Consider the following 11,424-nt stretch of genomic DNA (forward strand, 5'->3'; position numbering starts at 1 on the left):
ATGTAATTTGTATGGAGAAATCGTGTAATATGTTACATTAAGGCTGCGGTCAAGCTGCCGCTACAAATGTTTCAAAGCGATTCTCTTCTTCTTTTACCTGTACTGAAAGAAAGGAAACGAAGAATACTTTGAAACATTTGTAGTACTTAAAAAATTTAAGCTGCAAGTTTTCTGATCTTTTATTTGAAGAGAGTAAAGTCAATTTACACAGAAATAAAGTCAGATTTTATTTATATTTTTATCCCCTCCCAGCAAACACCAAAGTAACAATTAATGCAAATGTAATATAACAGGCATGTGTTATATTACATTTATATTGATTTTATGTAACTGTTACTTTGGTATTTGCTGGGCTTTAGAATTTCTATTGCTTTTGCTGTTTCTATCACAATGCTTTAAGTTGACACGTGTGTAGTTATTATTATAGGTGTGTATTACCTGCCTATGAACATGATAGTCACGTGGTCATCGCGCCTGTTTACACATGCGCGTAAAGTGCTGCATACCGCGTGCGGTGCGACTAGAATATACGCTCTTCCGTTGTCACGACGAGGTGTTAGGTGTTAACGTATTAACTTTCGATATAAAACGTTGCTTATAACATAACATGCGTGGCGCACAACATATGAAATATTAAGGAAAATTAACATTCGGAGTTAGCAAACTCGGATGATATGTCAGTAATTCTTAATGATTAAGCTTGCGCGAGGTTACTTGAAGATGCACAACACGTACGAGACGAGAGTGAAACAAGGCAGTATACCTTGTTTACGTACGGAACTGAATCTCGCTCTCACGTTGCACGGTGGTCAGAGTTTCAGGTAGTGCTAGAATACTATTTCTATTTGTACAATTTGTAATGAGCTAATACACATATGATTCAGAAAATTGTATTACCGTTACCCAAACAATATCCCAGGTGGCCGGTATGCTCAAGCAATGCATGGAAATAAAATGACAGCGTGCTGTTTCATGCTAGGAATATGAAGTCAATGTTTGAGTGAATCAAGTACAGCTAGCATAATGTTAACATATTGTCGCAGTTAAGTGCACAGCTAAAGAGGAAACAGTGAATGGGCATACTGTTAACAAATGGTTAGCACACATTGTTTTCAATTTTCTAACAGATATAAACATATATCTATTACATTTGGCCAAGCGCTTAATGCCAGTATAATGTTTGGATCATGCAAATGTTTAATTTCCGACATGAAATGCTAGCAAACAACAGCACAGTAAACGACATGGTTTCATAGCAAGATGCTAACATTCTTGTCAGTAATATGAAAGCAACTTGTGCTCACACTGGCTACCTGGGTTCTTGCGCGCAAATTTTGCTTGTCTTACGCATGCAAACTTATGAGATGCTGATGATTGTATTTCAGATGGACACTTTGCGAGTCAGAATACAGAGGCATCTTCAACGGATGCATTTGGACTTTGTCTCAAACTAAAACCCATCTCTTATACACCGTACAAGGGCAACTAAAGGATTCTGTAAACTACGATAATGTTCTGTCCGAATATTTGAGGCTGTCGGTACCATTAGAGAAACATTACAAAGAGTGGGCGGAAGCAGATACACATTTTCAAAAGTATATGGATGAAAGTAATGCTGTCCGAATACTGAAGCAGGATGTCGTGGAGAATTTATTCTCGTTTATCTGTAGCTCCAATAATAATATATCGAGGTACACTTTTTAACAAAGTAAAAATGAACTTGTATCAAAGATATCGTCAAACATTTATCTCTTTTAGGATATCAAACATGGTTGAAAACATGTGTTCATTATTTGGCCGTAAAATATGTTCGATCAAAGATAAAGATTTTTACGATTTTCCAACGATAGAAGTTTTGAAGGAAAGAAGTGTGGAAAGCATATTAAGAAGAGAGAAATTTGGCTATCGCGCTGCGTATATAGTTAATGCGGCAGAACGTTTATCAGCGTTAGGTGGGAAAGATTGGCTTTTGAATCTACAAAGGGAGAGTGTTTCTTACCACGCTGCCAGAGAACAACTGATGACTCTACCAGGAATTGGTCCCAAGGTTGCAGATTGCATATGTTTAATGTCGCTAGGTCATTTAGATGCTATACCCGTTGATACCCATATTTTTCAAATAGCACAGGCAAATTATTTACCGCATTTAAAAAAGCAAAAAACAGTTACGCCAAAAATTCATACCGAAGTAAGTGAGTATTTACGAGAATTGTGGGGTCCGTTGGCTGGATGGGCACAAGCTATTGTATTTTCTACAAAAATTAACGATAAATCTAAATCAAATGGAAAGCAAAAACGCACAAATAACGATGATGAAAATTTAGTACAAGCAAAAGTGCCTAAGGTGGTATGATTATTGTGAACTCGTTGCGTTTATTTTCACGAAGAGCAATGCAATTTTATCCACGCAGAAAAACTGTAATGCGTTAATTGTCTCTTTAGAAACAAATTTTGCATCGTTTATATATTTCGCCAAAATTTATGAATGATAAGAATATTGATTTTGGTAATGTATTCAAGTATATAAAGGAATGACATACATTAGTTATCTACTTTTTAAAGAAAAGAGATAATTTTTGTTTTTACTATCCATTGCGCTCGAAAGTATTAGACCATAGGACGATTGTTTGAAAATACTTTTTAAGAAATCTTTTATCTTACAGAGTATTACTTTTCTTATTTTTATATTAACAGATATATACTTACACAATCATTGTAAAATACGATTTATAAAATGACTAACTGAACACCTTACGGTGAAAGTGGATTTCTAAATTCCTAGATTTGACATGTATCACAGATCTATGTATGTATCTTTAACAACGTTTCTTCCTTTTTACTCCAAGTCCTACAAGGGCGTAATCAAAGTCATCTAAAATAATGTATTCTGCAGGAAATTCAATGTCTTCTTCCTGATCGTAATCTGTCGATATACAATAACCACAATTACTTATATGCGTCGTTCGTCTATAGACACATTTAAGCAACGTAGAACAAAATCTGAATTACCAATAGTCTTTTGTAGTATGTCAGCAAAGACATTTTGAGTAATATAGCGCAAACCAGGAAACTTTGTCGCTAGATGCGCCTTCTGCGAAGGTGACAGGACTGCTAGACAAGCAGTTTGCAGAGATACTGGTGTTGAGCAACTATAACTTAATTTCATTTCACACTGAGCCATTGTAGAACTCACTAATGGATAAAGCACAACGTTGTTCAACCTTGTAAAAGCCACGCCTGCAAAGGCATCAAAATCAAATCTTTAAACAGGATTTATGGTGAATTTGACAACTTACCCAGTGGTTTTCGATCGATAAAAAATTGTAACGTGCCGGTCCAAGTGTCGAGATGTACTCCTACTGAATTATTTTCGCCAAAACTCGTCCCATATTTACATGTCTTACCATCGTGCTGTAAATATCCTTTATATGAAAAACCCCAAGATTCTTGATCGCGTCCAAGCAGAGCACAATAATCCTCAACTGCATTATGAAGCTCTGCATTTGCAGTTCCTACACCGACCATCTAACAAGAATAATGAGAATTGAAGCAATAAAGCCTATTCCTTCTTTATTCTTAAAATGTTTATTTAGTTCATTTCCTAAATGTATTGGAAAGAATTGTTGGCAATGTAAACTCGGTGAGATGTCGAACAAACAACATACTATGTCAGTGCCATAGAGATGCGTTATCATTAAGATCTCCCAGAAATGATGCCTTCCTTTTTCCAATGGTTTGTTACCCTTTACAACGGCTGTGCCAGTGCTATACACGGGATGAAACGTCACGTTTAAATTATCGTCTGATAATTTAAGCGACGAGGACGTGAGTTTTTTATCCCAAGTCCACTCGTGCTTTGACGAAAACACGTCGTCTATATATAAAAAAAAGCATAATTACTACTTCTAAGGTTCAGTTCAACAGTGGTTAGTTAGCTTAAGTAGTTGTTAAGTAGTGATATCAACCAATGAAACAAAATTCGGTAATCTATTTACAAGGTTAGATTTTGACAAGTTGCATTTTCCCAAATAAGCTTAAAAATATATATACGTATATATTGAACACTAAAACAATTAATTTCCAGCTTCATTCTCATTATTACGATACCTCATCGCATAACAAAATGGATATCAAAATCACGAGACACGGTAGTGTCTCGCGCCAAGTATAAGCGACTAAGTATAAGCGACAAGCCTAACCACGCGCGCGACACCACCGTGTAAGTTTACGCGAGTACACGAGTTGACGGGCCCTCAGATTTTCGGATCTCAACAACGGCTGATCCGACGAACTTGAGACTGCGCTTAATCGATAGCTTGGGTACGATTTGCATAATAAAAGTGTTTTTACTTTTCTCCTACGTGCCCCATGAGTGGAGATATTGCAATGCATCCGCGTTACGCAGGAATAGAATACGGATTAAGAAACGTCTTTGTCGTTAAACTTAACCGTACACGAGCACCAAATTTTTGTCGAAAACCTAGTACTTGTAGCATTAATTTAAAAAAATACAAATTGATAATAGAAAATAAGCTGCATGACTGATGCTGTGAGTGTTAGAGACAAAGAAGAGGATTAGCTAAAGATATTGGACGAGTATAATCAGCAAAGCAACTGTCGCGCCCGAATTAGGAAACATAAAAAATTTCTGGATCAATGTTTCAAAAGACGCCAATGTTAAAATAAAAGGGAAACATATCTCGCAGGTAATTTAATTAACATTCAATTATTTGGACGCTTGTCAACATCTAACCTTGTAAATAGCTTACCGAATTTTGTTTCAGTGCTTGGCATTATTACTTAACAACTAGTTAAGCTAACTGGCCACTGTCAAACTGGATCTAAATATGCTTTCGCTTTTCCAGAAAAGAAACGTGTAACGCCTTAATTAGATATCTAAATAATAATTTACCATTTCCTGCCTCGTGTTGATGGCCATTTGTAATTAAATCCATATTTTTGCGAATTACTTCTCGACTATGGTATTTACGTTCATCACATATTTTCTAAAGTCGTCAGCTAATGTAAATCGTATTATCAACAGACCCATTCACTTTTTCTATGCACGCCGCTTGTTGCCGCTTGTAAACTCACGCGGAAAAACGACATGATTCACAGAGGGTCTGTTCTTTATTGCTGTACTCCTGAACTAGTGCACAGTGAGTTGGAATGAAGCTGGATTCACATGGAGCGTAACTTGCGTAAGCGTAACCTGCGTATCACCAATCACAGAACTATTTCAACGGAATTATTGAAACGGTTCTATCAGAATGACCCTGTGATTGGTGATACGCAGGTTACGCTACGCAAGTTACGCTCCATGTGAATCCAGCCTGAATGTTACAATTCGGGTCCGAATAAAAGTATGTTACATGCATAGAACTTATACACATGGAAAGGGAAAAGGAGCCGCACAAGTGTGTCCAAGAAGTGAGACAAAGAAACTATTTTCTACCTCGTTTATCTACCTGTCTTTCTATCATTCTGTCTCGTTCTATGACTTTTCCTCGAACTGCGCATGAGTGGCCACAGTGAGATTGTATTTGTAGATTGTGTACGTATATTGTGCATTTTCGTGTGAGTGTACCATTTAATGCATGCGCATAACGGACCAAAGTCATCTTCTATCTATCCTTGTCACACAGATGTTGGATACAGAGAAAACGCCAATTATCCACACACAAGCCGTACACACAATGGACACTTTGATAATGTATTCTGCGTATATATAATTATAGAAATGTCTGGGTATCCTGTCTGTTTATATACATATGTGATTTGATCCCAGAAAAAAAGAGGAGAGGATGCAAAGTGCAAAAAGTTCACCTACTACATAGAGACAAATCTTAAATCTATCGGCGGTGGGCCGCGCTATCGTCGAAATGGCGGGAAATTCAAATGCGCGTTCGAGATGTTCAACAATTTTTTTGAAAATCGTTCGGATAATTCTTTGCATTCGCTCCGCTATGTGGTGCAATTCTGACCGACGCGCTCATCGCAGATCAATTCTCCAAATTAGTTGTGACGCTTTTCTGAACCAAAAATTAATATTTTTTAAAATTTCTTATCGCGCATGAAGCGTGTGTAATAATACACGTATATTAGAGAGGGAAAGAGAGATAAGAGAGCGCGATAATTACATGTCTGCGTATAATTGATTTAAGAGACGTGAAAGAAAACATAAACGCGAAGAGATTGTGCACGTATATAAAATATGATAAAATAACAAACGTTACGAGTACACAACCGGAGTTTATTGCCCGTTGGAGACTAGGGTCCCCTGGGGTCCCCGCAACGCACGAGGTACCCGCTCCAGCCGTCGTTGTCTCGCCGCGAGAGCGAGACTCGAGAGCTCGAGTCTCGAGTGGCTCGAGAGTCGCGACGGCGCGAAGCCTTCTCGGCAGAGAGCATGCACATGACGCACGCGTGCGTGTACGTATGTATGTACGTGTACGTTTTTGGCAGACGTCCGACGTCGTTCGTCGACGGACGTCCGCGAGTTAGGGCCAGGCTCGTGTTCGAGGGGGGCGAGCATCGTCGGCGGCTGTCATGGGAAAAGCCTCTGAAAAAGCCGTAGGCCGCGGAACTCGAGTTGGATCGGTCGACGTGCGCCTCGCTTGAGACATCGGTGCGAACCTTTCGGCGCGCGCGAGAGAAAGAGAGAGACACCAAAGCCGTGGTTGCGAATGCGGTGCGTTGGTGCTCTCCCGTCGCGGAATTACATAATAATGTATATGCATGAGTCACGATTTGTCACACGGAGCGAACTGGGGGGAGAGACGGGGCGTGCAAATGTCAAAGTCATACGGCGCGATATGACGGGTAAATTTAGCCGGCACGTTTCTTCTCTCGCCCTTGGACAGCTGGCTTCCGCATCGTTCGCGTTGCTCGCACGATCGTAATTAGCACGGCGATCTCTCTCGTCTTAATATGTTTATATCCCGTTAGGATCAATTGACTATTGTTTCTCCCGACGTTGATCGCGCGCGATGCGCTGCCGTCAGGATATCGCAAGTCCCTCGGAGAATACGTTCGACTTTCGATCGACTTTGTCTTTTGTTCCCTCAGGTTATCGCGCTAATATCGCGTTAATAGTGGTATTTGTATTCATGGTCGTAGAGTCTTTTAAGATTAAACAACTTGACTGCCAAGAGACACACGTCTCGATGTGCTCCTCCCTTCAGATTGGCCTACATATACAGTACAAGACTCGTAAGAGTAACAATAACAGTAGCTTAAGTTGTTGATAATCTGTGCGTTTTTACATCAGTTCTATTCCAACATCCGATTACATTCTGCGAGATCAATTTGTCTGAGTTGTGTTCTTGTGAATCTTGCAGGGAATTCCAAGGAGCTTCCTAGAATGAATAAAGAATAGTTCCGTTGAATGTTGTGTCCAAGAGTCATTGCGAGCAATGATACAGATGAGACCTCTCGCGTCTATGGGTGACACTTCGTAGCTGTTAGAAACATTTGTATACACTTTTATACCAAATTCAGCGATTATTTATTTGCATTTTGGCATTGAGAAATGCCAGCACCATCCCCGACTCTCTCAAGCTTGCCAGCAGCACCTATGTGTGAGAAAACGGAAGTCAATGACACCGACTCTCTGCCCCCTTGGGCCAAAATCACACTTACGTCTACGGAAGCCGAAATTGAAAAGCTAATCTCGAGAAATGAGTTGAAGGACGCAGAGGTAACTTACTTCTGTCAAGTAGAACCAATCCTTCAAGATGGGCCACAGTGAGTATTGCTTTCATGTTTAGCGAGCTCCTAACTTCTATCCCAAAAATCTAATCGCTCCGTTTCAAGGACAGGAACAAATGTCATTTCTTCCTATTTGTGTCGATTGGCTATATATTTCATTAACATTTACTACTTTTCTATACTTTTAGAAATTGTACTTAATCGTATAAACTATCAAGATTTCAACGCATTACAGGTGCGGTTTAGTGGCGCTTTCAATGGCGTCGCAAGAATATACAAAACCAGTTTCTGTGAATCAGCTTCTCGCCGAAGCTCGTGTTCGAGGATTCACGCAGCACGGCGAAGTGTACAGCGTCGATTTCATGGGGACGTTAGCTGCGGAATATTTGCCCGATCATAAACCAGATATTTTAGTAGATTTACAACAGTGCCCGGACACGTTAACGCATGCTTTAGCACATGGAGCAATGGTGCTGATACCATACGATTCTGACTTCAACCACGCTCCGTGTTTAAAAAAGGGCCATAAAGCGCATTGGGCATTGCTTGTGGGTCTAATCTCTTCTAGGTGAATGCTACAATAATTAAGAGATTCTCCCTAATGTGCCGTGTCCTATGTTTTCTTCTTTCTGAAAGCACGCTCGTCTACTGCTCATAAAGATGAAAATGTAGGATTTTTCTTTTCGAATTACCTGTAACCATGAATTTTTTGATAAATGACAAATTTGATGAAAAATTTTCTGTATATTTTTTCAAATTTATTCGTTAAATTTTTGTTCAAATTCATTTATTTATATTGCCTCTTGCGAGCATGTATTTCAAAGGAAGCTTTACATATTTCTATAATATTGATATTTTTAGACAAGGATATCACGTTCTGGCACGTCACGGTAAATCGCGTCATCTGGCTTGTTGGCCCTTGCGCGACTTGATTGAAAGTAATGGCAACTTGGAGGAAGAGGGTACAACGAGACACGCAGGGGGATATGTTATACCAAAGGGTGGCGTCGGAGGTCAGAAGGGCTTACGCGGCAGAGCACTGGCGTTACATCCATACATATAGAGATATATCAAAGAAAATTGTAGGTAATTGATTTCACGTCGAGGGGAAACAAAATTTGCCGATCCTCTGTATCCACATGTGCTAAATATTCGAAACATGATATTTGCATATACACACGGCTTCCACAAGAATCAATTATGTGCAACGTGCGACGCTTTAATCAATATATACGTTTGAATTCGCGCGAGATGTTTTACATAATGTTAGTCATGATATATCTACCAAAAAGCGTTCGGCATCGGATGCAGTTCTAAGTGGCATTATTTTCGTTTCACTGGAATTATACGGTGTAAATAGAATTCCGGCAGGCCGAAATGTGTGCACGCAAAATATAAATAGGCAATTGTCTCTTGATAGAAAATTACACCCTCTTAGATTGAAATGCAAAAGTGTACGCATGCATAATAAGGCAAATGAGACACATAAAAATGTTTATGTAAGTAAAAATATATATACATATATATATATATATACGTATATGCGTGTGCATGCGTGCGTGTGTGCGTATGTGTGTATGTAACAAGTTGTTCGAAAGTGATAATTCAGAAGAGAAGATCCAAGTATATTTCTTCAGATAGAAATTCAGATATGTGTAGGTTTTCAACAATTGTGGTTTCCATCTTATGTTGGTGCAATAAATAAAGAGTATAAATATATTATATCAATTTTGCTAAGCTATATCTTAGTTATAATAAATAATGGCATGCTGTATCAGCTTTAATATACAAGTTTTAAGACATTTAGATATATACAGCGTGTTTGGTTTAAGTTAATTAACAGTTAATTAACATATATCTTTAATTTGTAGAGATATGAAAAATTTATATATACAAATATAGATTGATAGCAAAATGCAGTATTACATTGGTTTTTCGTTATATTAAAAGAAAAATTTGTTACTTGACGAAATTTTATTGTTTATTTTTTAAAATTACATGCTGATGTTTTAATATTTATTTGTTGCTGTATGAAACTTAAGTACATTTTTTTAAACACACACGAACGCGCACACACCAAAAATACACAAAATAAAAGACTTAAAAAAAATACTCAATGACTGGCTGGTCTCTTCAGTCATACAAAAATAATCCATACATTTTATATAAAATCTGTCAATATGATACTCGTAATAATTAACAAATTAAAGAGATGCTATAAATTTGTAGACTTGGTATAGCTTCGAATTAATCAAAAGAAGCCTTTAAAGTAAATTCTACCTAAGTGCCGTGAAAAGACCGAAGTCCATTTATAATAGGAAATGTACACTGCATTAATGTATGCATTGTTCAATTTTCAAGCTTCTCTTATTATATTATTGCATCACAATCAAAATACACTATAAAAGGGTTTATTCACATGGCGACACATGGACATTTTTTCTGCATTTCATATGCATCCAGACAATACAAGTGATTAAAAGTTGTCTAAAAGATAGAAGAATGTTTTCTAAGCAACTTTGCGATATCTTCTAAATGTTTGTGTTATCTGGATAGTACCGAAGTAAATACCTTCTTTTGCGAAAATTATCAATGTAAGCGCGATGTATGTAAAAGTATAAGAAATTAATGTCTTCCGTTACCATCGCGATACAGTCTTCACATGAATCTTCCGCAAAATGGACAAGAAGAATATATAATACGTATATAACCATATGCTTTAAATATAGCCTAGTCTATTAAAAATTACATTGACTTACGTCTAAAATTATTTAAATCATTATAAGAATATACGACTTTTGTTGAGCTGATAATTTTAAAAATGATATAATTGTAGTCATATGTGAAGAGAATGCAATATTTATGATCACGACGTTAGTTATTGTTAATGTTTTTGTTATATGCTCGTATTTATGTTATTTATTTTAATAGTCTTTAAAGATGGGAAATAAAAAGTTTATGTAATTAATATTAAGTAAAATGACTGTATCGGATGTAATTGGTGCTATGCTCGAATAAGGGAGAGCGATTGCTGCACTTTTTTGGATCGTGTTCTATGAAAAACTTCAATTTCCTTGCTATGAGATTAATGTGCAACGATTAAACCTAAGGAACTCTGCTTATACATCAGTAATAATACATGTATATATCATGTGACACAAAATATACTAAGAAATGTTATGTTTCAATATTGGAAATGTTGATTGTAAACTAATTGTACATGTCAGCAATGTATTCTTATTTCGTTGTTAATATACCATGTCATTTTCTTTATATATACATATCTTAGTATCTCATTTATACTCCTCTCGTATTGTATACCTATTTTTACTAATGTTTAAATTGTGATATCAATTTGTTTTATGTACATATGATATTTGTTGATAAACGTCACTTAAATTTTTCAAACCACTTGAATTTGTACCTGAGATATGACTTGTTAATGTACTAAAAAAAAAATAGAATGTTAAACTGTGTGAAAAAAATCGTTATTATTAAATAAGTAACTTCTGACAGTTTTATCTATAGTTTTGATGACATGTATGACATATTATATATACAAAAAATATGGAATTAAAGAATATTATTTTGATAATATTTTTAAACTGACAATTTAATATTGCTAATTAATATAGGGAGTTTCACCTAACATAATATTTAAAATAGTGAACAATATTCATAGTGTATACTTATTTACAGAAATAATTTTTGTAG

At 36.8% G+C, this 11,424-nt stretch overlaps 3 protein-coding genes across 12 annotated transcripts; 2 read left to right on the plus strand and 1 right to left on the minus strand.

The window, feature by feature from the left end:
* The first annotated feature begins 24 nt into the window (after nt 1–24).
* On the plus strand, nt 25–2,754 carry LOC105563542 (N-glycosylase/DNA lyase). The gene is made up of 3 exons (XM_012015196.1): nt 25–821; nt 1,386–1,691; nt 1,759–2,754. The coding sequence occupies exons 1-3, from the start codon at nt 691–693 to the stop codon at nt 2,351–2,353; spliced, it is 1,032 nt and encodes a 343-aa protein (XP_011870586.1). The 5' UTR covers nt 25–690; the 3' UTR covers nt 2,354–2,754.
* Nucleotides 2,655–5,147, minus strand: LOC105563541 (SPRY domain-containing SOCS box protein 3-like). 3 transcript variants are annotated; one of them, XM_012015195.1, is made up of 5 exons: nt 4,913–5,147; nt 3,666–3,874; nt 3,297–3,525; nt 3,010–3,192; nt 2,655–2,923 (listed from the first exon to the last, which is right to left on the minus strand). In XM_012015195.1, exons 1-5 carry the CDS (start codon nt 4,953–4,955, stop codon nt 2,817–2,819), a joined length of 771 nt encoding a protein of 256 aa, XP_011870585.1. In that variant the 5' UTR covers nt 4,956–5,147; the 3' UTR covers nt 2,655–2,816. The 3 variants fall into 3 exon arrangements, with proteins under 3 accessions (XP_011870585.1, XP_011870583.1, XP_011870584.1); XM_012015193.1 differs by having other exon boundaries at nt 3,010–3,237; nt 4,913–5,145; XM_012015194.1 differs by lacking the exon at nt 4,913–5,147 and adding an exon at nt 4,770–4,878 and having other exon boundaries at nt 3,010–3,237.
* Nucleotides 5,148–6,370: 1,223 nt separating this feature from the next.
* Nucleotides 6,371–10,989, plus strand: LOC105563543 (UPF0692 protein CG33108). Of its 8 annotated transcripts, none has more exons than XM_012015204.1 (4): nt 6,371–6,432; nt 7,341–7,746; nt 7,946–8,278; nt 8,572–10,989. In XM_012015204.1, exons 2-4 carry the CDS (start codon nt 7,532–7,534, stop codon nt 8,771–8,773), a joined length of 750 nt encoding a protein of 249 aa, XP_011870594.1. In that variant the 5' UTR covers nt 6,371–6,432; nt 7,341–7,531; the 3' UTR covers nt 8,774–10,989. The 8 variants fall into 8 exon arrangements, with proteins under 8 accessions (XP_011870594.1, XP_011870590.1, XP_011870593.1 ...); XM_012015200.1 differs by lacking the exon at nt 6,371–6,432 and adding an exon at nt 6,451–6,691; XM_012015203.1 differs by lacking the exon at nt 6,371–6,432 and adding an exon at nt 6,451–6,628.
* The last annotated feature ends 435 nt before the right edge of the window (nt 10,990–11,424 follow it).

This window comes from Vollenhovia emeryi, unplaced genomic scaffold (assembly GCF_000949405.1).
Source record: "Vollenhovia emeryi isolate VEMERY1.0 unplaced genomic scaffold, V.emery_V1.0 DF939174.1, whole genome shotgun sequence".
In the NCBI taxonomy this organism is placed as follows: Eukaryota; Metazoa; Arthropoda; class Insecta; order Hymenoptera; family Formicidae; genus Vollenhovia; species Vollenhovia emeryi.